Raw genomic sequence first — 26,335 nt, 5'->3', positions numbered from 1 at the left:
TCGTCTTTAGAACTCTCGCCACCCATAGGGAGCTCAAAACATCGCTGTTGAGATTCAAATTCCAACGTAAATAGTAAACAAGGAACCACAAACAAACCGTAATTTATAAGAGGGGGTTTCCTGCGGTGTTTTGGAGGGATGTTTGTGTTCAGGAAATCCATTTGTTACAAAGGTGTTTCGAATTTATCTTTTGAAATAACGTTCCTTTCCAGTACTTTAGAATAATGACAGTGAGACAGAAAAACAAGAGATGTCTCATTTTTGCAAATTACATACAAGTTTCAACTACGTTACCAATTGTCAATTTTCTCTGAAAGCAACCTGGACAACAAACAACAAGCAAAAAACTGAAAGAAATTATTTTCTAAAAAAGTTTCACATTGATAATGTTTTAGCTTAATAGTTCAAATATTCCTACTCACATGGTATTGCTTTGATACATGAAAATCAAGCTTGTTTTTGATAATAGTCAAGGATGATATAATGTTTTAGAACACAAAAAATGAAGAAACAGATTTGTACCTCTAACCGCAGCTGTCATTTTTAACACACCAAGTTTTAAGCCAGATGGACTAGTGAGAAAAACTAGCCAAAAAGACAATTGTACCGTTACGTTGCATTTCACGGAAGGGGAGTTAATAAAATTTCGATTTTCTCTTTTTCTCCACAGCTGCCCTCTCAAACTGTGCTTACTCATCATTTCTCCATCTATAAGAAATATTTTGGAAGTCTCTTTTCAATGATTTCTCGATTTCCATGACTCCTTTGTCTGGGGTAGACGTAATGGAATAATATAACTTTGGAGCTTTTGATCCCGCAGCGGCGCTTTGAAGCGGCGCGGTCGCGTTAGATGTTGTCTAGTCACGGTCATTTGGTGACCACCCCACACAATATCAACATCTCCGGACACATGAACAAACTCCGCCGGACACAATACCGGCTGGACACACCGGCCACTCCCTGATTTAAAGGCGGCTCTTGTGCACAATACTTCCGTAATAATCACCCATGGCTGCATACAATATTGTACATACAAGCCACAATATGTCGGACACACTACCGACTGTGGTTCTACAAAAACTGACGTGTCCCGTTGTTATGGAACACCCACACCGCGGGTATACCTTTCTTTCCCCCCGACTATTGGCTCCGTCCTCCCGCTACAACCCAAAATGTCGAAAAGCTCATTTGCGGAAAGAATAAACGCATGAAAAATGGAAGTGACTGTGCTAGGGTTCGCGGGTCAGCCCTACACAAAACACCTGCCAATTAGAATGGAGACCGCGAACTATTACCGAGTCTTTGCCTCGCAGAAGGCGGGCGGACTACCAGACTAGTACCAGCTGCGTCGCCCTGGTGTACGGGTACCTCGTGTCTTACGACTTGTAGTTTTGATTGTGATAGATTGGAGACCCCCTGGGGTATCCACTGACCGAGGCTAAAGAGTGATCACCTCTGGGACCAGTGGTCACTTCTCTCTGGACACTGACTCAAGCCGGACGTCCGGCGAGCGCTCTGGACTTACCATTCCAAATTCCTGGACAACTTACAGCCTTTTTGTTTGATATCAGTGGACATTCTTGATCAGTACTGGACATTCTTCGGACAGTCATCACTGACCACAAAGCAGGTATCTTCATAGTTGTTCTCTCTCCCCCATCTATGTAACGTTCCTTCATCCTGAGTTAGTACGCTTGGCAGCTACCCTGTACTGGTTATACGGTTTCCATAGGGTCGGACAGAAAGCTAGCGCTCTCTTTACGAAATTGTATGACTTTTGTCAACTATCATTTGATAACATGCTATGTACTCGAGTTATCTACGCTAGATGACGTTGAATTTGCGAGTTTTACGCCATCTTCTACTACAGCATGTACCTTTCTCCTCCGACTGTACATTCCGTACAGTACACAGTTGCTCCACTCACACACCTTGTACAGTGCCCCCCTCCCCACCCATGACATGCATCGCTAACTTACGTGTACCGTTTATATCTGCATCCCGTTCGTGACATGAATATAAGAAGTTGTTTTCAAGTATACCATTGCTGCGTGCTTTGGTGTAGCCAGTGTTGATTTATGACTCAGGGGCTTGTAAGTACGACCTCACCGCTAACCTACCGTCACGGAGGGGATGTGTGTAATGGTGCAAACGATGACTGGGCCACGGGCAAATCACTTCTTCCCCTCACACAAAAAATACTGTATCTTCTGCACTTGGGGCACCGGTGCGGCACTGTGGGGTTGGAAAGATTACTCAACGAATTTCAGACATAAAGCACTAATTTTTTACGTTATGTGTATTTTGTTGTCTTTAAAGTCATACTTTTACGCATTACGCAATATCTAAATTATTTTTAAAAATCGGCGAAAATAACACAACAGTACCACGTGCACAGTGAACGAACCCCACAGTGCCACACCGGTGCCCAAAGTGCAATGAGATAGCACCTTTAGCGTCAGCACAGTTTCTTTCACGTCACTTGCATACGATAGATGTACTCTTTTAGAAGAAAACGTCTTGTTTTTACTAAGCTTTTTCTGCGTAAGTTAACTTTTGTGTTAGCTTGCTTCTTGTATACTAGTATCTGTCATGGTTCCTTTAGCTTATTAGGCTGGATAGATTAGATAAATGTATCAACATAAATTTACATTACAAGTCTCGTGGGGTAACCTTCCCCCTTAATCGCACATTTCATCATCATAACGACGGTTGATGTGACAAATTACCGTTACTTTCAAAAGATTACGTCTGATAATTCCAACCAATGAAAAATGTATAACGCGTAACGTTACAGATCACCCTAGCCATTTTAAACTTAAATTTCAAACTAAAACAACGGAAAAAGTTAACTAGAGACAAAAGTGAGATACCAGTCGAATAAAATAAAAGATCACTAACTAAGAACAGGATTTTTCCTTTACTGCATACTATGTTTTTGTTTTCTTTAAAGTTTATTGGCCACCAACCGCTCGTCTGTCCAAACAACAGATACACAAGCGGCAAGATGACACAATAACCCCCTCCCCATGTGTGTACTGCAATAAAACTCTGTTTTGGTATCAAATCGTGAGATAGTCGGAAGGGAGGGACTATCCTTTCAGGAAGTTGATGGGTTTTTAAGACAGATACACAGGAAGTCAAGGTTTATAGTCTAGAGACCCAGGCTTGCGGGAGGATTTATTTTAGGCTCTATCAGGCCTGGTGAGATCGGCTAAGAAATATGCAATGTTTATCGTTTGGCAAACCCTTACAAAATATTTCCGTAGGTATAGCTATTATGCTGAGAAAACAATACCTGTAGCCCCTTTTTCTGTACATTAGTAGTGATCATAATCGAATTCCCAATCAGCCAATCAGCGACGAGTAGTAACTACTTGTAAGTCAAAAAGCGCCCCCGAAGCCTTACGAAGTGGTATCGCCCGTCTAACAAGCATAAGACACCCATTCCACGATAATTGGCTCGTTTTAGCGAGCATCACAGTACCCTTTTGAGTGCTTGTGAGGAATCCGAATTTATGACAAAACCCAACGACCTCACAACCAACGACTCAATTTAGAACCCTTTGTAGGAACAGAATTATGTGATATTTCATCCTGGGACGCTCTATCTCCGTTCTTTTGTGTCGGGGATTGAGAGTTATCTATGGTAGGGAGGTATTAAGGGGGTTTTAGTGATGATGATGCGATCGTAGGACGTTATTAAGGTTGTGGAACAGGCGGATGTCCCACTGGTATCACAACAGATAAGTACATCAACCCTAACGGCCTGCTACAAGCCAGATAACGGCCGCTCAGGACACATCACTGAAACCGCCTTCTATCATAAGTCATGCTTATGCATCAATATAGATATAATAAAATGGATGGCTTCCTATTTAGTCCATAGGAACAATACGGAGTGCATTAGAGACATGTTATGTATGGAATATGGTACATAAATTATTGAATTTATCTCTACATCTGTCCACGACAAAATCGAACCATATCAAATAATCAAGTTTTGGAGTACGGTATTTGTCTGAAACTCTTACTTCCATGATGATGAAATAAAAGCTCTTTTACTTTGCCATTGTCGTTGGCTACCAGCGTCATTGGAGACACGAAATATTGGACATACATTCATTACATTTGAATAAAGCTGATATTCGAAATAGATTCAGATTAGATATTTTTCAAAATCTAGTTTTTGTCAACGAATCTGAACTTGAAACAGAGCAAATTTCGCCTTGGTCTTGGTGCAAGGCCTTTTCTGATATGATCTGATCGTATATATTGGCCTAAGCCTACAGATAGCAAGACGTAACCGTGTCTTTTTGCGTTCATTTAAAGCATCCAAGTTCAATGTATATTCCTATTGTACACACACGCGCGCGCGCAGACACACACACGCACTGACACACACATACATACACACCACATACGCGCACATCTGGAACAAGCATGCAGTTGTCCCATCTCATCCTAGCAGCCTCTGTGGACTTGTTTTTAGCTTAGTCTTGTAATTGAGTCATTTGAGTGCATTATAAAGTGCCCGTGCTGAGTCGAGGTGACACAACTAGTCCAACTTGCCCCGGAGCACAACAACACAGCACGTCTCCCAGATGGCAAAGCTCGCTTCGCCTCCAGCGCTTTTGTCCCGGGCCTCCTCACTAAAGAATACCCGCCCTTCAACCGCGTTTGTACCCTATAATAACTCGCTTCCTTCCAACAACAAAAAAGTCTGAGAGCTTTCCTTTCTGAGTGAGTCTACCCGCCGAGACTTTGGGAATTCCGAAGCGGACAGAACCCGCCTAATGACCGAAGAGTCGCAGCCGTCACTTCGAGGCCACCAGATTCAACTTGGTCGCTTCCAGATCGTATCTTTGCGGTTTGTTTGTACAAAAACACTGGGCCATTTCAGAGTTATGCCGGGATGTGTTCGTTACTAGTAACTCTATTAGGTCATTACCACACATAAAACAAGAACGATTGTCAAAGGAAGAAGAAAAACACAAAGTCATTTCTGGGACTAAAACTCAAAACATTTACACACCCAAGTTTTATGGTTTGGTATTTACTCCTATTTTTTTGTGATACTTCATCGCTAAGGATATTGGCTTTGTGTTTAGTTTATTCTATAGGGAGTTCACCCAATTAAAAAGGTATTACAGTTTGGGTTTCTAGACCCCAAATCCGCTTACTTGCTGATAGTAAATAGTTCGAACGTGAGTTTCTCAAAAAGACTTCGTCTGTTGCAACATCTTTCCTGTAATTTGCGGTGTTCCGCAAGGTTTTCCTGACGTTTTTCCTGGTCAACATTGCGAAGAATGTCGTAATATCTATTATTTCCTATTCGCGATGAACTAGTAACAGGTGGTGTTCGTTTGAAATCCTGTATAAATCGTGTGATGTCATCAGCTTTAGGGGATGTCGTGTGGAAAAAATAGCAAGGGAATCGTCTTATATGGGTGTTTTGATATGAATAATTAAATAGCCTGGGCAAAGCGTGCTCAGCCAGGACAGTGCAGATTGCCCCCACCCATAGACATGCGGAGGCGGTATGCACAAAAGGATAAGTAACACGTGATATATAATAATTATGAGGCTGTGTATACGGTTTGCGAAAATCACGGAAGTTCTTGCTAGAACCACTTTTTGAAAGTTTTCTATGCGTTTTGTTATAACGTTAGTCTTAGAATTCTTTATGTTCGAATTCGTCTGAAGCCTTTGTAAAGAAACATAGAAAACGTCTAAAATGTAATACAACATCGAAATCTTCTTCTGAGTGTTCTCTGAATGACGAAGACATTACCCTTTTTCTTAGGAAGATCTTGTGTTGTTTCTAACTTTTTCAAACACCTCAAAATTTTCTAGAACTCCAGTTCTTACACATGCATGAAGAATAAGAGTCTTGTTTGCCTTTACAAAATTGAATTATACAATAACCCCCTTTTCAACCCTCGGGGGGATGACTGTTGGGCCGCCTATTATCGATTGCCATAAATGGTCGTCAACGAAGTATGCAAATGAGGGGCCGATTAGCCGACGTCACGGCACGAAAGCCATTCCGACCCCGTCCGAACCCGCGCCGAGTTGTCTGACGGGTCCTCTGGCTTCATTCACACGCCCCGCTCTTCCCAACATTCCACGACGGTAAACTGTCGGATTCAGACGTATAAAAGCTCCTTGCTTTAAACCACCAGGGCTTGGATTTTTCTTCATTTCCAAACAGTTTCAAGGAGAGATTCAACTTCTCTTATCGGGAAAGGACGCGGAAAGGGACTTTTAACACCAGGTGGGTGACTACAAGGCATAGCTAGGTAACAATTACTAGGGAGTGTATTCTTTTTTTGAAAGCTCCAGTGGCTTTGTAACGTTTTTAACTGGTCACGGAGAATTACATTACCCGAACTGTCGGAAGCCTTCGCTTGTTGACGGAACGATGCTCAGTTTTAGTGTTGTTGGGGCGTGTTTATTTTGGAGCGGCTTTCGCTCAAGATCCCTTTTCAAGAGAGCGTCGGTACACACACACTGGCTTGGGACTGTTCGTCCATGAAGCCAATTTTGTCAACCATCCCGGGCAAGACAAGATCGGGTCAGGGGAGTACAATAGGGGTCACCTTTTCAGAAAGAAGCTAGCTTTGTCATGAAAATTTGCGCCAACAACGAGAGCTCGGCACCCCTGAAGTGGGGCAAATTGAAAGAACTTCGAATGACAGAGCGGGAGGGAGGCATTTTCCATATTCATACAAACTAGGCGGCTTTTCTTTGCGAATTTTCTTTGGAACGACAACATAAGGACGACACTGTCGTACCTGTGTGGGACGCCATATTTTTTTCACAGTACGTGTATGCCCTTGGGGCATGTGTAACAGAAGGGACGGTTATTTTTTTCTTCCCAGCCTAACACGAAGACCGTGAACCATGTAAACTTCCGATTGTTGCGAGGCAGAAGCGACCAATTACTGTATATTATGGGAGTCTGTCGGGGGTTGGCGAGGCTGGGCTTATTACAGATACACAAAAGGGGTAATTTCTGCTTCGAGTCGTGTCCAATATTCAGACTTTTCACCTGCTGTGCGTCTCAAGTTTTCCAAATAAGCATTTTTTTTCAAACATAAGGACATACGCTAAGCTAAAAATGATGTGGTAAAAAGTGCTAAATTTAACCATATATGTCATCGAGTTGTTCAAAGCAAACTAATAAAGCTAAATCCGAAGGACTTACAATTTACGTTTCTTGAATCTGAAAAGAAACTCGCAGCAGGGGAGTTTACCTTGTTCGCATATCCCACATTTCTTTCCCATTTGCATTCCTGAGTCACAGAAAAACCCGAATCACATGTGGCCATAAAGACAATGAACTATACTGTCCGCGCTTCAAAATAAACAAAAAACCTGTTTGCCTGTTGGTAGAGGTGGACCTGTTTTTCCACTAACCGTTTGTTTCAAATATTTCCTTCGCGAAAACACAAACCAATCGCAGGAATGCTCACTGAGATGAGAAGGGAAACCAAACGCCTTCTCTTTCCCGCTGCTAATTTGCAAAGTGGGGGAGAGGAGGCTTTAACAAACACTCCATGCCCTTACACAGGGATAAATTTGTTGGCGTTGTTTGAGTTTTACGTGTGCGCGGGACATTTTGAGGATAAACGCTAAGACGACCCGTCTGCCCCCCTCCCCACACACAAACCGGGCCTCCCTATGTCCATTATCCCTGACACATTTCTAAATCTTCCTTCCATTTGGAGAGCTCACCCTTGCCCCTTGTAGTCCTGTGTGTACCACGCCGCCAGTAAGTAAACGTACCACCCTACCTTACCTAGTACCATTGAACCCGGCTGAGGTTACCGTACGTTGACAGGTATACCGCAGGTTTAAATCCGAAGCCTTGGCTACGATCGCTCCCGAAAGGGCCCGACGCCGCGTGCTTTTACAGGAGCGAGCATTTGAAGTAGTGTGGCGTAACGTAAGGTGATACTGGCACTCGGGGAAAGCAAAAGACTTCTTGGATACCGCTCGGTTTTTCATGTTCTCGTCTTGCCACCTGGGTCCAAACTTGAGGTTTATTGTCGGTTTCCTTGAACATTTCGGAGCTAGCTAGCTTGGTCGGCAGGTAGGTCAGTTTTTGCTGTATGTGTGTGGTGAATGTAACGCTAATTTGTAACATGCATGTCGAGTACAAGCAAGGGTACTATAGTACGCTGCGCTAGTGCTACTATTACAAGTAGTAGTCTTGCCCAACACCGGGTATTCTACTTAGCGATTTAATCACCGTTTACATTAGTTTTATATTTACATGTTAACGTTTAACGATGACAATTTTTCAACCTCACAAGCAAAACGTTTCTGTAAACTCGAGTCGTAAACGTAACGCCCCCCCCCCCCCTCACACCCTCCCTACCCCTCCCCTTACCAAGCCTCTCTATTTTTCATCCTGATCATCTGGATTTTGTCTTGTCGTCTGCCCAGTGACATTTATAGGCTATGGATCGCCAGCTAGCCTTAGATAAGGATTTAGGCAGACGCCACAGAGTAAAAACAGTGCAGAATGCGTAGAGATACGGCTTAGTATAACCTAAATGTAACCATAAACATATCCCTGTTACTATGCTACTGTACTATATTCCACGTACTGTCATAGACAACTAAAAACATTTGTAGTGTCTGTCTCCGAATCTCTATCAATTTTTCTACCCTATATAATGTACCATGTATTCATTTACTATAGATCATCTCCAATTCCCATCTCGCTACCGTGACATTTTCCTTTTTATTCGTACTGGGAACTTAATAAACTAAATTGAAATTAATGGTTTCGACAAGGGTAGGCTTGGCTGGCAAAGAAGAACCGTTTTATGTGTTGAATTGTGATTAATGGAAAACATTTCGTGTACGTTCATAAGCTAAGCACAGATCGTAGCAGTAATGTACAGCAAACTAAGGGAGTATTTACAAACATTAGCATGCATCGAATGCAGGTAGTACTAGTACAATGCACGTGCACTGTGCTATAGTAAGGCTTTGCCATTCCCCAGCTAAGTGCTGAAAACGTCCAAGAAAAAGGACGATGACAGAAAGGGAAACGTCTGTGATGTTTCACTTCAAGTTTTCCACCCGACATAAGAAGTTGTTGAAGAATTCTCGATTTTAGGTCATGATTTTAACCAGACATCGGTATTTCCAACAGTGACGTTGTACATATATGGTCACGTCACTCAAATCCTCCCCTGATTGAATGAACTGTCTAGTTAGTCACATACTTTGAACGATTTTCTTTCCTAGTTCTTAGCTTATGTCGTGCAAAATGTTTGTTCTGCCCCCTTCCCATTTTCCATTTGACCTATATTAGCCTATATTGTTTATACATCCGCCGTGTGACATAAACAGTCAACAACATTTTAAACGTTCGCTTAGCATCGCGTCATTTCTAAATACTGCTCTCCTTGGTCTTTAATTATTCAAACATTTCCTGATACCACTGACCCACGCTCCCTCACAGCCTAGTATCTAGTCTTAAACATTTTCCCGCCACAAACGACACGGCTAAATCGTTTTTCAGTCAGTCACAAAACATCTGTAGAACGATTCACATGTAAGCAGTGACCGTGAACTCCACAGCGTGACACTTTTGTCAGGTTTTCAGTTTCACATAGCAAATGTACAGGTGCCGACATTTTTTTCAAATGCAATTTATCATATTGTTCTGTATTTTCATAAACCTAAACGGAACTATGACCCCAAACCGTTTACGATTTCAGTGGTTCAACACCGATCAAGTCACACGCGTACGTGTAGGTGTATGTAGAAACAATTCTACATCGTTTACAGAAACACCCCGGGTTTCTTCAGTTATTCCACGGGTGAGTTTGCCTGTAGTACGATCGCTAAGTGTTCTTCCAAATTTCGTTCCAGGTCGTCCTCGAGTTGACCCAGAACAAGCGTGAAATTCCCAAGACGTCTCATCAGAGCTCAGGTTTCTTGGGACGACAGGCGATTACGAGGCGACATCAGCGATGCGACACAGAAGAAAGGACGGCCTCTCACCTTTCCTTCTACCAGGTGAGTCTATTGAGAACCAAGAGCCCATGACTGTGTGCCACAACCTCTGTGTTGTTTCTAACTGGTGGCAGAATCAACAACGGCTTTGTGTTCTGTTATTCTAAAGCGACAAGCTTCAAGTACTCAGCTGTCCGCCTGTAGTGTTATTTTTTTCCGTGTAGGAGGAGATATAGGCTATAACAACAGTACCTTACAGTGAACCATAGCTTACACGCACCGCGTATGTTTCTAAATGAGGCAAGAGCTTCAACCATTGTCCTGTGAGCACGCGAATTTCAACTGTTCTGTAAAATGCTTATACGGAATGTCATAGCCGATGGACTTGTATGTAAGGTCTGTTATACTCGTCATGGAGTTCTAAAGCGTCTTTGCAGTCCGCAACGCCGGTTTTAGCTGTTTGTACAAGGTCGAATGCCGCCGTACTATAGATGATAGGGTAAACAATTCGTGTTCGTTATCGTACGGCCGTGGCCTCGCCCACCGGTTTGCTCTATCAGTAAAACGTCAAAGTCCTGTCAAGTAAATGTTGTTGTAAGATCGTTGGGACCATCCTGGTAGTCTCTAGGAAATTACTGTATAGTCTGGATGTTACAGTAAGTGTTTGAGGCGAGCCATATGTTGTTGGGTGGTACGAATCGTACGGACGGCATCAGACGACGTTTCTGTTGGAAACCCGAGTGCCGTTTTCCTGTGCTCGGGTCCTGATTTTGCTTCCTTCAGGGACGGCAGTGTTTGTTGTTGCGTGTTTACTGTCTCCTAGCTAATATAGACCCCATCTGTCTTAGCCTCGACCCCAGTACACTCTGAAGATTCGCTTATCAGTCACGAGGCGATGAGACTTGCTAACCATCAGTTTTGAGATCATAGACTTGAAAGGCGCTTGGAGCCAGTCTAGTTAGCCTACTTAAGGTCTGTAGACAGTCCATGTACAGTCTCAAAATTAAGGCTACCAATTGCTTCGTGGACACTTTCAAAACATACAGATCATGTTCCTATTTACGAGCACAGGATTCGAGGCTAAGGTCCCAGACTATTTGAGATCGGTATTTAAAAAAAGAAGCCACACACACAGAAAAAGCCCTCCAGCTCATTCTAACCATCGTATCGCCTTCGCTTTAGATCCAGCGGTTTTATCTGACAATACTCCGGTCTATGTTGAGACCGTCTTGTCCTGAGTGATGTTCTTCATTTATATCCTAATCTGGGATTTACTGGATCAACCTTGAACCTTATATGTAATGCTGTCTGTCATTGGCGCCTTTCTGGTCATTAGATTGAGATGCAGCCGTTGACAGACGAATCACATACGCCCTACTTTCCGCCCGATTCTCACGTAACTTTGACCTTGGTGGATTAAGAACGGATTTTAGAGGAGACAAGACGAGAAAATATATCCAAATTTTGAACTTGAACCGCCGTAGGCATTGTTTACTGAGATTTAGTCGTATATGCGAGGTATTTTCTAATGGTCATCTTGAAAACCTCTAAACGTGACTGTCAAGACGTGGGAGAAAGTATCTTGTATTGTGACGTTTTCTTTTCGTAGATTCCCATTTCGGTTTTTGTTCAATTTTCGCCATCTAATTCCTATCCACGTTATCCATGGTCAGTGAGCTTCAAAGGGTCATTTTTCTGTCTGGACAAGCCCTAAAGAAAGTACTGACCACAATCTTCTTCCCTGTTGGAACATTTCGATAATTAGGCGCCATTTTCATCCCGAGGTGGAGAAAACACGTCGCGTAAACAAAGCGACGAGACGAATAAATCCTGTGGAGGTAATGCCCACCTGACAAAGTGGATAATGCGCACCTCAGCGAACAATCGCCATGGAAACCAGACATATTTCACAATCTCTTCCTAAATTAGTCTAGTTTTCGCGGGAAATCTTGTCTGATTGGTCTCTCAGGTTTTTCGTGTGAGATTTGAGAGTACACAACACTTACAGTTTTCCTGTGCAAACCGATTGATATGAAATCGTATTTATCTCAAAGATTATGTTAAAATTTTTGCCAATCTTTACAAAGAGTTACGACAATTACACGGATGGAATAGAGGGCAAAAAGGGTTCTTTGTCCAGTGCCTATAGTCTACTTCGTATACGATGTCAATAAGAAGAGAAAGTTTAAGAGATCGTATGTCTGGTGTAGCTTGTAAACCGTTGTGGAATAACATTGAAGTACTGAAGTACAGTCAACATTGATAGCAATAGCTGGTAGCAAGCGTTTACCAATGGCATTGCCAATACAAGAACGAAGATCGTGTACTAGTACAACTAGTAGTATCCCATATCTTTACTCAGCGTTGTGTACACAAAGACTGACTGCACACTTATGTAAACAACAGTGAGTGCTATGTGTGTCATCCATACACACAACCACACAGGCAGTGCTTTCCAAGAAGAGATCTATTTTTTCCTGTTTACTTTTTACCACCAACAAAAGAATACCCGGGAAAACAAGCACCTTGAATGGTCGATAGAAAACGTGAAGCCATACTGCATGGGAGTGAAACTGACAAAAGGCGTGCCATTTTTGTACCACCCGTACCAGTTAGCATGTCTGACAGTTGTTTATATAGGGGGCTCTGTGTTGTTTGTCTTTCGGACGATCGTCCGTCAACTAGGCGAGAAGTACCGATAAGGTGAAGTAAGGGAGGGGGGCAGTTAGTGATTCGGTGTCACTGGGCGTGCTGTTAATTAGCATGTTCTTTGCCATGTTTATAAGATGTAATATGGACCATTCTTCTAAAACGTATCGGAGATTTTTTTTCAAATTCACACATTCTAGAAGGTTACTTCACGAAAGATGACTCAAATTCTGACTCAGCATGTAAAACCACACAATTGCAAAACGCCACTCTTCTCTTAACCCACAAGAGGTTAAAAGTTGAAAAAGCTGAGACAGTTATGTTTTCCAAAAAGAAGACGAAAAACAGACATTCCATAGGACAGGGGTTAGAACTTAGAATAACAAATTATTCAAGTGCGTCTCTCGCCACCGCGATTACTAGAATCAACAACGTTTGTTCAGCGACACACACAAAACGATAACGTCAACAAATCGTGTGCACTGGTGTGGAACCGATACCCCTTCTTTTGCCTCCTGTTTATTTTTTCTTCCGATGCAAAAAAAGAGATCGCTTCGAGCCTTGAAGTTTCCTCTCAATATTCATGTGAACCGTGAATTTGTCTGGTAGATTTTTCACACCCTGAAGGCCTGGTTTCACACCTTCTTTCTTATGAAAATAAGTCTTGTAAGGGTTTCTTGTTCACTCTTCTTGTTGCGCATTTGTGGTGTAAGAAACCGATAGTGTTATGGTAAAACCCTTGCGAACGCGAGCACGATAAAGAAGAAAGAAGAACAAGACAATTAGAACCATTTAGAAACTTGGCTATTGAATCCAAAGGAACTGATTTTACCTTTTGTAAATGAGGTACTTCCTCTATTCAGTTTCGACCTAACCTTGTCCACATACCATACATATGCATAATACAATCAGATAATATAATTATTGAGGACCTCCACGAAGTGCGACAAGTGTCTGTACAGTTTCCTATCCGTACATGTAAAATTGAACTTTCAGACACTATTCTTTGTAGCTGATCACCCAACTTTCCTGTCATGTGATTTAACACAAAAGAGCTCATACCTCAAGAACAATAGATTAAAATGAAATTATGAAAGAATCCCATGCTTTTTGATAACTTAGAGAAGCTTCCTGTCCCTAGACCCCAATGTAGACGGCCGATGACATTTTGGAAAAAAAAACACTTTATAACTGTTACTAGTGTTAGGATACAGTACAATTCATGAACAAGAGATGTTTTCATTTTCGAATATTCTTATTACAAATTTTCCAAATAAAAGTACAACATAAATATAGAATAAAAAACGAAACAATGTAGAAAAAATCTCCTTAAAACATTAGAAATATACATGAAAAAAAAACGGATTCCAAATTGACTATTGAGCACAATTTCTTGTACAAAACTTTAGGTTGCCACTTTGAAATGTTCTAATAAATCTCATGTGGAAGACGAAGTGCTTTCAACTTCGTTATTGTATCATCTATATCTATCACCTGCATCCGACAACAAGTGTCTACTAAACTTCCCAAGTATCCAACAAAATCAGATTCTCGGCACGACCTACTCTACCTGTAGCCATCTTGAGTCGCCTGACGTTTGACAGGTAGAACAATAGAACGGTGACAATGACATTCCTCCTGCATTAGTGTGTGTCACCTGTGTGGTCCATTATTTATGTGACATCTTCAGACACGTCTACACACCGTTAGACTTTTCTTGATACATTCCCTGGTGGAAGAGGAAATATAAAGTTCAGGTAAAAGGTACATGTATGCCCTAGCATTGCACGCGCGAATATACCTACTTACTTGTCTGAGCCAATGAGCGACTCTCTTTCTAAAACATCTGGTTTTAAAGCGTACTGTTCAACAATTTGCATATAGACTTAACAAATGAAGCTTGAAATGATATATCTTTACACGGTGCCAGACATAAACAAGAATATTATATTCCCACTGGACTTTGACAAAAAGTTGCCATTGTTTGGGTGCAAAAACAGCTGCTTTATACAAGCGTCCAGCTGTCTTTCTACATGTGTGCACCAACTATGACAACGAGTTACTTTCAATAAAAATTCAGTCAGAAAATGTCGAATAAGTAATGTTCCTTCGTGCGAGCCTTGAAACTAAGCCCAAATTTATCATATTCCATAAATATCAAACAATTATCTTATGACTGTTATATTTCACTTATCATATCTATATAAAGAACCTGACTTATACCATAACGGTGGGGTTGAGTATGAATCATATAACATACGAGCAACCGGTGGTAAATTTTATGACGGAAAGTGTATGATTCAAACGATCAATGATTTCGATGAGTCAGTTCAAATGAGCCTTTGATCTTACCGATGTATCTTAGTGTTCGCAATAGTCCGTGGAATACCGCTTCTTTCATTATTACTCCATGGTATCTACATAAATCCATGATTACTTACAAGAGACTAGTTTTTATAAGTTGCTAGTTTTCATGATCTACAACGTTTTGTGTTGGCGTGGTGGCTTGGCTTAGACAGACGCCACGTGCCTTGCCCTTTTTCTACCAGTTCGGAAAAGATGATAGCAGTTTCTACGTCAATGTCACAATTTACGAGCTTTGATATGTAATTGTAGGCTTTGATGTTGCCCGCCACAGAACCCCAACCAATATGAGTCAACGTAATTGGCCAATTGTGAAGCCAAAAATTGTCCAAACACCTCCAATTTTTAGTCTCTGTTAGGCCTTCCTACTGGGGTGCGGGGATCGTAGAATTCGGCAAAAAAAATCGTGAAATTGGCCAGGGGAGTCAGTCCACGCTAAGTTCATGTTTCCTCTTGTAGCAAAACTTTCCTGGCAATTTTTTCTCCCAATGATAGGCAGTGTAGTCAGTCTGCTAGACTAACCAATTTTGGACACATTGCCATCTCTACTTGTCAACGTGTGTACCGACATTGTCGTGTTTCAGTCAGATTTAAAGCATTTCGCAAATTCCGCCACAGTTCCTTCTTGTCTGGTTGATCCTAGTTTCTTTTGTTCGTCTAAATCCAGTTCCTATCGGATAAGCGACGTTTCAGGAACTTCTAACTTGCCACCTGTCGGTCAGCTTCTTCCAACTTCCGTTTTAAACTCATCCACGACTTCCTTTTCTCTAAAATAGTTGAATCATGACAATACTTCTCTCTGTATCACTTCATCGTTGTTATATAGTACTGAAATAACCTTAGAATCTACAAACTAGTATGAGACATGATGTGTCGATCGTCCTATAGACCTGTCAATCAAATGGCGCTCGCGCATGGCGCGAAAATAAACTCCATGACATCATTGATGAGTTATTGTGTCTCTAACCCCACCTATGCTACTATTCCTGACAACCCACCTATCTCTTCATGTCATCTATTATATACTTTGACGCGAGTGTCTAAAGCCTGTAGATTACCTGTCACGAAAGGGGTCGCCACTTCCTTATAAGGAGATGGGCTGTACCGATGACGTAGCCTTTTAATTATATAAACTACACACCCACATTCCTTATATGGTATGTAACCTGTCGCACAAGCCTAACCGTCAGATAGCTCTCGGGTTCAAACTGACAATCTAATTATGATTGGTCCTTATCACTGCATTGCATCTCGGTCCAATCATCGCTTTGCGATGGTCCTATTTATAGATTACCCATAGAGCTATCCTTTTGTAGTATGGCCTTTCTAGAACAATCGTTAAATTGGGGTAATTCATTTTACCGCAGACGCGTTGAAATGATTACATCATATGCGAAAGAGCTTTGGACACTTCATTTCTTTGATGGGGCTTCATTAAATTCACATTATCATGACCCCTCTAACGATAATGGTGTATATAAAGTCTATCACCCAATAACAATTCCCACTGTTTCATTAACTCCCAAGCGTTAACGAAGGGCTTTAATTAGGACTATTATAGATGTGGCCACGTTTTGTGGAAGAAATGTGTCCCCTGTTACTTCGTTGTATATTGAATTTCAATTACGTGGCCTCACTGGAAAGTTGATTTATCAAAACATAAACGAAAATACTTGCTTTGATCAAAAAGTACTACTTTGCTCAAAACATAAACGTAAATAGTTTTCGCTTACTTTGTAGAAATACTTTTTTGCTTACAAGGAAAGGATTTTGGTTGGAATATGGCCTATTTTGTGTTTTCGCGTTTTGGTTCCAGTTATTGATCGAAAGTCATTGAATAATTCCCAAGGCAATCTACAATGTAATTACTTCGTTCTGTCGCAGATTCGGCATCGTTGGTTTCTCCTTAATCAGTTTCAGGTACGCATAATTATCTGTTGTTTAACCCAAATTCTCTCTACCATAACATATTGTTGCACTCGATGTTTCCGTAGCATAGATTTCGTTTAAAGTTCCTTTTTTCATTTTGTTTTCCAGCGTTCGAAGTTAGGTGATGACAGGTTTCAAACACCTGTTGTCGCAGGAAAAATGACTATTTTAGACTTTTCCTTAAAATTCCAGACTAACTACTAACAGTCCCTCCCGTCTAGCTTCCTTCCGAACTGGTATTTCCTTGGAAATCTAGATCTTCCTCAGAAAGCATTTCCTGTGTCGGGAAATTTGTCCAGATTTATGCTCTACCATAACGCTAACAGAGTTACAGATTATAGTATTTCCTGTGTTGTTTCGTCACCGAAAACGCTTATTGACAGTAAACTTCTTCATTACAAGCAAAAGTTGTCTAACCAAAAGGGCAACCTTCCAATAATGATTTGACCGAAAAAAAGCGTAATTTACTTGTCTTCAATATCATATTCTTTTAAGAACATTTTTCTTTGTAAGGCACGTACATTTTTCTACGTAGCAAACTATTCTACTAAACTTCTATATGTAGAAATACTCAAAAGTCCCGAATAAACATCAATATTTCAAACGGTTTTGCGATGATCAAGGAGGTTAAAAAAGACTTTTTTACCTCTTTGCTATATATTAAAGCATCAATGCCTAATTATGGCACTATAAATACCAAAACGTACACATTGTACATACTATAGATTGAACTGTCGTTGCTAAATGAACAATTCAAACGTTTTTATAACTTATATAGCGCCCCACAGACGCATTCTTTCTTTACTTTATCTAGCCACTCTTTCCTGTGTCTTTCTCCATACCCCAGCTGACATGACACCTACGTACGTGTAACCTTGCGCACGCAATGTCATGTTGACCTTGTTCCAATGTCAAACCAAACTGTCTGGATCCTCTCACAGATAAACTCAACGACAAGACGACATTTCATCACTAAATCTTAGTCTTTGGTCCTTTGAACTTTTATCGGTGAAAAGTTTATGGATAATTTGTAACAGGAGACCGAATGTACCCAGTACAATGCTGTACCAACTTGGAGATAGCATAGCAAAAATAACTCAATACATTTGTTTCATTTTACTACTTCTTACGTATTTGTTTTCTGAAGATACTGGAGACATATGTCTTCAACAGAAGAAGTTTATTCCTTGACGACACTAAGACGTGTGCAAGAGAACAACCGCGTTATATCTCCCAGAAAAAGGCGCGACCTTCTTTCTTATCTCTTTTCCGAGTTCCAAAGTTCTCTTTCCAGACTTAGAATACCTCTCCTACGCGACATCGTTGAAAGAATCAGCGATAAGAATTGCAGGATAACACTTGGTTCTTGTTACACATAGCCCGGTTTGAATTTAGGTTAAATTTTCTCCCTTGAAAGCATAGGCCTGAAAGTGAAGTTGTGACAAAAATTTACGCTGTACGTCGGGAATAAAACGTAATTGGTAGTGAGATTAATGTCAGAGTATATTGATTCATAATTTCATAAAATATGGCTGGTATTTTGTATTGATCCAACCCAACACAAGGGTTTAGATTAATCTCCGTGTTGAAAGATCTCGGAAGAATGCTTGCGATCAACATCTGCTGTAACTACACTGAACTACATAATGTACCAAATATTTCTCATTTTCTACCACCATTCATCATACTAATCATATAACGTTCTTAACATTCTTTATTTTCCACTGAACCATGTTTGGCTCCCGTGTAATTTGATTTATTAACGTCATGACACGTGTTTTATTGCATTAGTCGCAATTATTACTTGATACGTTGTTTATTCGTAGATGTCACTAAAGCATTTGACATTGTTGACAATGATGAAAAACGAATTCCCATTGCTGTCTAGCAGGTGTTGTATCTGCTATTGTGAGGAAAGATCACAAGGATGCGACCCCAATGATAATGGCGCTCATGCCCTTGAAATGCGTGATAATGAAAATCCCCTCGACTCATTTCAGTCATTACAAGACTAACAGAAGGACTCTAAATTCTTAACAACAATTAGGTATGCATAAATGACATTCCTAACGCCTTACCCCATGTCTAAATAGGAACCTAAAGTAAATTAGCGGACGTTTTTCCAAAGACCGTGTTTAAAACGGCTCCTCCAATCAATTCGTTCAATCTTCTTTCTTACCCAAACGCTTCTTGGTGGGACGCCATGTTTGTTTAGATTACCCATCGACCCCTGCGCATTGTTTGCCTCGCCTCGGTCGTGAACTTCGGCGATCTGAAGAAAGGCTTGGCGGAGTCAGGAAATGTCACAGAAACACTCTGTAAATGGAGGAAACACTCGTCGTAATTCCATCAAATTATGTTTTGGGTATATGTCAGGACTCCTTAGATCCCCCCTGACGTGTTTACAGTGGAAGTGTGCTATTAGATCAGGCAGTGTGAGTGTTGTTGTACTAAACATGCCCCAGTGCTAGCTACATTTTAGCCAGTAGACGCCGTTACATGCATTAATCATGACACGGAAGAAATACAACCCCTTAGAAGAAGTCTTCATCCACTCTAAATGCACTTACTTCACGGTATCGTGATTTATAACTAATGAATACAAAGCTTGTACAAATGCCAAAATTTGTGAATTGTTTTAGTTCACCTTTTGTGTTAGTATTTACTCAACGTTAACAACATCATGACTCAAAGTGCAGTCTATCTCTGAGCATACTAGCAGAGACTTTTGACCCTTTTGAAATTGCAAATTCACGGTGTTAAGGGCGTTTCCAGTATATGATAGGCATGGTATTTTAAAGAGAATCTAATTTGTTGAACAGTATCATTATACGCCGTGTATACTACCAAGGACATCGTATAATGTCCTTGGTCCTACCAAAGGTCCCAAAACTAGGCTATTTTCAATGCCGTATCTTCTAATGGTGAACCAGTTGCCAATCTATTAAGTATCCACTTCTGTGTGATCTTATTTTGCCACTGAAAGATTTGGTAGCAGTTTTATGATCTCGAAAGTCACGAAATCGGAAAATGAGTGATATCGCCACTAGGGTCACACCACATGCCGGCTGGGTCGGCGCCAACTACTAGAACTAGTTAATGGACTTAGAAAGACATCATAATTTATGGTAAAATATTTGAAAAATTTCGTTCCCATTTTTGGTCCTCTGCTTTTTCAAGACGAGTCCACTTGTATGAGCAGCTCTGTTTTAACATTGTCTTATCAGTAGTGTACTCCATAGGGAAGGAAAAACATGGGGTTTCAGTGGAGCCACGGGCGTGAGAATGTTTACGGAGTTGTGCTTTATCCTACCAAAGAACTCCCGTATAATGTATTGTCCAGACAAACCCGTGATATAGATCTACACGACTCCGTCCACAGTAAATAGATCTAAATACAGCAGCAGTCTAGCAGATGATGCGGCTTAAAACGCAGAGGGTAGAGAGCAAGAATCGTGCAAGTTTATATTTCGGATGTAACGTCCTGTGTATGTATGCCAGTGTGTGTGTGACAGAGCCCATTTGAAAATTGCTCTCATGGATTCTTTGAGCGACCGCCGGTCTCGCTACGCAACCGTTGGCTCGGGGGGCATTCCTCAACAACACAAAGCAGAAAAGTATCAAACTGTATGATTTCCATAATTTGGTTAGTTCTAGCCGTCGGATGTGAAGTAAGGCGAGAAAAGCTTCCTGTCGGGACGCCATTCAGTGGGGACTCACTTACCAAATCTGGGCAATTCAATCAGAATAATGAAATTTTCCCCGTGAGTCAGTGTGCTGGTGTGCGTTGCTCGGTTCAGTTGAGGGGGTGTGCATGACAATAGCGGCGAGGCCACAGGCCGGTTACCTCACAACAGTAGTTCCGTCCGCACGCGTCGCTTCCGGTCAGACTTTTAGGACCATGAAAATCGTTCCATCCTTCTGTCAGTACCCTCAAACGCATTTGTGGCGTGAAGGCTTGTCTGTGAACGCTGTACTACGCAACAGAATGGAGCGAACTATAGGTACGTTCTGTTTAACGTTAACTTCTTGACTTGTGGAGTCAACGTGCGCCAGTATGTTATACCTCTGTCATCGATGCTCTTATCTGTTTTCCTAGTATTTACTCAGCGTAGCTGAAGGCATGCGCATCTTTAAGGAAGACAGTGCTTCTTAAGATTAGCGTTAAGATCTTCTTAAAATATCTAGGTAGCATCGTTTGAGATATGGTAGCTGTCAAGAATGTGAATTAGCGCTGTGTGATTGAAAAACTGGTCGACAGGCTGTCTTGTTCATTCTAGTCTATTGTCGTCTTTTGAATGGGTATTTTAAAGCCATAGGCTAGACCAGTTAAGGCGCCAATCTCTTAAATCTATCATGGAATTTCGCGTTTCATGTGAAATATTTGTTATGTCCATTCTTGTTTTAGGGGCGAATTGGCTCCTGTGTATTTGTTGCTGGCGGTGTTTCTTTCTGCACTAGATTGTTCTTAAGCATTGTGACATATTTTATATAGCATGAATGAACTCATACTACATTTATCATACCATCATGGAATTTCATGTTTCGTTTTGAATATCTGTCGTGTCGTGTCCATTCTATATTCTTATTTCTTTTTCGTTTGCATTTCGGATAAGCTGGTTCTCTTAATGGTCGTTTTTTTCTGGCTGTTTTTGAGAACATTTCCCAAATGTGTTATACCGCATGAATGAACGCCTCGCTGCTGTGACACACGCGACTTTATGCAAAAATATGGGTCAATCGTTCCTGTCGGTCCCTGGATTGTAATCAGTATGACGGATGCGGTGCACGATACGATGACTTGTCGTTATTAAAGTCCGGGGGCACGCTCCGCGATTCTGTGTCCTCATCTGCGACAGATATAAAGAGGAGCGTGACAGAAAAGGTTGGGAGATCCCACGGGACCCATCATACATCAGCGTCAGGTGGTGTGTGTGTTCTCCTGTTAGCGTTCGGTAAGCAGAAGTCACGAGTTCGATCCCCGGTCAGATTCAGTCATCTTAGGCCCCTTGTTAGGACGCGGTCACATAGGTCGTGCGATCGTCGTACGAATGTTAACTTTGGGCCTTTTGGAGGATAAAAAATGTACGTCTCCTGCAAAGTCCAACTGTCTTTCTTGGTACACAGAATGCTGTTTTGGATCTATGTCGGTGGCTGGTTCTGTCACGGCCTGTTTGAAAATCCTATGGCATCAAAATCGTACGACGATCGCACGACCTATGTGACCGCGCCCTTAGTCATACTTTCGTCCGTACAAAAACAGAATAAATTTCAAGTCAGCATTATATCTACTTTTATATGAACTCAGTAGAACTGTCTGTATTTCCGAAAATGATTAGTTTATCCACAAAAATTCCTCTAGATTATTTCATCATCATTGTACTCTATAGATTAGCCTGGGTACCATCCTGGTTATACTTACGGTCACTCCAACAGGCACCACGGGGCGGATGTGAGCCTAACAAGGCTGTCATCCAGACTAACTCTTACCGCGACATCTAACTCTACATACAGTTATAGCTCAAGAGCTTCTTGCGTATTCAGTTCAGAATTTGGTATTCAAAATGTTTGTAAGCCGCCCATATACAATGTCGGCGCTGTTTTATGAAGATGGCTTTGAAGCATTAATATATTCTCTGGGGAGAATTCTGGCCATAGTTCCTAATGACAGACTGCGACTACAGATGTGTTATGTGTGTTGTTGGAATCTGAAAGAGCTGTTGGAAAATTCATATGCATTACTAGAAAACAGAATTGTCTGCCAAGGAGCGATTAGTCTGGTGAAAACATGTGGTTGGGACTCAAAACATCGTAAAAAGATTTCAAAACAGTACATGATTATGGAAGACGGTGAAACTATGTTGTAATACCCCCCGTCCATAGTTTATGTGGGTGGGGAGGGGGGCATGTAGTTGGGACTCAAAACATTGTAAAAAAGATTTCAGAACAGTAGATAATTGTGGAAGACGGTGAAACTTCGTTGTACCCCATCACTGTCCATAGTTTCTGTGGGTGGGGAGGGGGGCACGTAGTTTACTGTCACATCCTATTCTACAGTGTAAACTTGTCTCGGCACCTGCAGCTCTAGCCAATAATCGTGTAGTTGCGAAGTGTGATAATAGACTGCCCCTAGTCTATCTACCCCAGTGAATCAGGGCATCGCTAAAACTCGATATTACCCAAGAGACCCGGCCCCTCGTTTCCCTATGTACACATAGACGGTGATGGGGATAGAGATAGCAGTGCAGTTGTCAGGTCCAGTTAGAGGTATTGGCAACTTCACAGGATCTAGAGGCAGTTTTGATAGCGATCGGTTCGGACCAAATCGTCAACTATCCTCTCTACTCCAAATGGAAGTCATGTCGAGTGTCTGCATTAATACAGATCATCTTTCCCTCAAAGTGCTCTTCAAAAATATGAATAAGCTAATGGTTTTGATGTCAGCGTACTCAATATGAAGTTAAAAGCATACTCAGTGTAGTGTTATGAAGAGAGTGCGGCTAGAATATGATTTATTTTGATCCGTGCTTAGCTCGGTCACCTTGATATGATCTCCTGAAAAAAGAACGGACGACATCTTGGGACAGATCTTGTGTTTTATGTATTATCCTTCGTCCTCGACTGTCTGAATCTTCTAGGGTGGCCATCTTAAGTAAAAGGAACAAATTAAGTTCCTGGCCAAAGACACGTTGGTCAAAACGCCTGTAATAATGAATGACAGCTTGTTTTTACTGTTTATTTTATACCACCAGACTTTTTCAAATATGGGATTTTAAATCAACGCTTGTCAGACATTTGATATACTGTTAGGACCCAGGGGAGCTCTAAGCTTTTAATCTGAGAGAAAATCAAATCATGGTCAGTTGTTGTATACAAGAGATTACATCGCTGCATTTCCTAGGGTGGGGGAGAAAATTTTACTGTTTGACCCCATTTAAAGTCTTATCACATGAAAAATGGCGTCAAAACATGTGCACCATTTTGGTGGGAATATATTTGCGAAGACCAACGCCGAGTAAATGGTGTATGTATTCACCTCCTACACTGAAATATCTAACCTTCCTGTAACTAAAGTGAGTTTTTTTGTATAAAAGGGAAAAATGAGGAAGAACCCTTTTATAATCTTTTAAAACGATCTTCACGTACGCTGTGGTGCTTTAATTCTTTGAGAAAGACCCATTTTTTTGTGTGTTCACAAATAATGAATTTGTACATTTATACAAACTTGAAAATAAATTCGAACGTTAAAACCTTGTTTTTTCCATGGTTCCAGGCCGATGTGTTCCAGTTATGACGCTAATGCATTCCGAAGCAATGGAATACTTTAACCCCCCCTCTCCGATTCAAAACCCTGACAGATGTCAAATTAGCTGCTGCAAAGAATGCTTTTAGTGCGAACGCCCTGTCACACATGTGGACATTTGTTATGTATCGTTCGTCCGTTAGGTTAAGTGATCTCAAGTTTTAGGTTAGGCCATCGTCCCTCAATAAACGCATGGCTTTTCTGCTTTAATTCTAACATCTGTTGTGACGCCAGGATGTATTTTCTCTCTCTTGGTGATTGTAGCCCAGGGTACAATAGAGGGGTCAGGGGACGCCATCTTGTATCGGCGGTTGGACCGTCGGTCGCCCCAGGCGACAACAGTCGAGAGATCTCTTGTGTGATTGTGCGGTGCGTGTGTAAAATTTGAGGTATGAAAAGGTGATAAACAACGTTGGCGATCCCAATCTTTTTCCAGTCACTTTCTGACCAAATTTGTACCAATTTCTGACCAACTTGTCGAATCTCTTCTTAGATACTATGACGAAAATTCTATGAGCGCTTGAGGTATCTTTTATTGTCTTCCCAAAGGTTTTTTTTTTCAAAACGGTTGTCCCAAACTTTGGTCGCCATGCCACTCTTCTCAGAACAGGTCATATCAGACGACAGTTATTATCACAGGTGTTACCAAAGAAATGACATCATCCCGTCATGCTTTGCGACGGGACGAAGATTGGCCGGACGCACAAAGTGGTCGAACAAGTTATTACAATACAGGACAGATTTTCAATGCCTTTCTTTGTGTTGATTTACAATAGCTTGTCTCGACGTCTGGTGTAGAAAACAAGGGACGGTTATATTTAAACTTGAGAGTCGAGACTACACTTGAAATGATGCATTTGCATCGTCTAGAAATACCCTACATTGACATATCAGTCAATCATATTGTTTCTTTTTAAGCTTTATACTTTACGCTAGGTAAAACGAGTAACGTTATACATGTAAAGGTACAGATTGCAAGTCGACAGTTTTACCGATAGAGATTGGAATATAAGATTTCGCTGTTTGATACCGTTGACTCCGATCGCGATTTCCACTGGTAGAATCTCCACCATATCTTTTGAAAACATAGACACCTTTTTGATACCCACGTACTCAAATGTGGATAGCTTGAATACAGCTAAATGAAGTACCAATATCGTTTTGTAGACTGCATGGATGTGACGTCTGAATCATAATGACAGACTCTATACGCCTGACAATAAACCTCTAATACACGACTTCAATCAGCCACACTTCAAACCCTCACATTAACGAAGCGGATTCAATGTGAACACAAACGATCTCTCTTGAGCGTTAGCGTCATTGTAGTCTATGCAATATAATCTGGAACCCAGGCTGTTGCCAGGGACAGCCCGGACAGTCCAGCTCTTCGGCACGAGCTACTGGCCTCTTAAACATACTGTACCCAAAGAATTTTGTCTCAGTCCCCTTGACTTGAGCAAGGAGGTTATAGATAACCTCCTTGACTTGAGGAATAGCATTTGAGTGTCATTCTAGTTAGTTTATCCCACCACTTCCCCACTCAGGGTCTAACTCAGAGGGAGCTTAGGGTCTAATAAAAGAGTTCCAGTAGAATTTCCTTGGGAGCACGTTGTCCCCTTCCGTAGGCACTGGAAACACTTTGGCATCCAGGGTAATTTGGTTGGTAGAAATAGAAGTTTACAGTGCCGAGGAACACGAGCTTGAAACCCTGCGGAGAGACTGAGTATCGAGGCTATACAACAGACTCTTTGGTAACTCTCTCGCCATGAAGCCCCTCGATAATTGCTGGGGGTTGGGAATGTTGGGGCCGTTTCACGGTCATTTGAGCGCTGCTCGGAGTCATTTGGCTTGTAATTAGGGCGTGTTTTTAAAACTGCGGCAAGCGAAGGTTGGCCCACGGCAGGAATGCTGTGTCATTTTCGGACTGGCAGATGTTAATCTCTGCTTGAGAATCACTTTTTAAGATCCAATTTCCTGAAATGGTCTACTGTAGCGCTCTTACAATTTCTACCGAATTTGTGTCTCACATATTTAAGACAAAACTCGTCTGAGTGCTTGAGCTGTCCTTTCTTGGTCGAGAATCATACTTAAGATTCAATTTCCTGA

The 26,335-nt window shown here is 41.4% G+C and overlaps 1 protein-coding gene across 4 annotated transcripts in view; it reads left to right on the top strand.

The window, feature by feature from the left end:
• The first annotated feature begins 1,540 nt into the window (after positions 1–1,540).
• The window catches only part of LOC118422720 (protein crumbs homolog 1-like), a 35,733-nt gene continuing 10,938 nt past the window's right edge, over positions 1,541–26,335 (top strand). The window contains exons 1-2 of one of the 4 annotated variants that reach the window (XM_035830442.1): positions 1,541–1,630; positions 9,898–10,044. In XM_035830442.1, coding sequence (XP_035686335.1) covers positions 9,999–10,044 — 46 coding nt within the window. In that variant the 5' untranslated portion in view covers positions 1,541–1,630; positions 9,898–9,998. Of the gene's footprint in view, positions 1,631–6,062; positions 6,278–7,756; positions 7,778–9,897; positions 10,045–20,774; positions 20,928–26,335 lie in introns of those variants that run through there. The other 3 variants (XM_035830441.1, XM_035830443.1, XM_035830440.1) reach the window with 3 other exon arrangements.

The sequence above is a fragment of the Branchiostoma floridae genome, chromosome 9 (genome assembly GCF_000003815.2).
Source record: "Branchiostoma floridae strain S238N-H82 chromosome 9, Bfl_VNyyK, whole genome shotgun sequence".
Lineage (NCBI taxonomy): Eukaryota > Metazoa > Chordata > Leptocardii > Amphioxiformes > Branchiostomatidae > Branchiostoma > Branchiostoma floridae.
The sequence above is the reverse complement of the archived record's forward strand: the minus strand, read 5'-3'. Positions and strand labels throughout refer to the sequence as shown.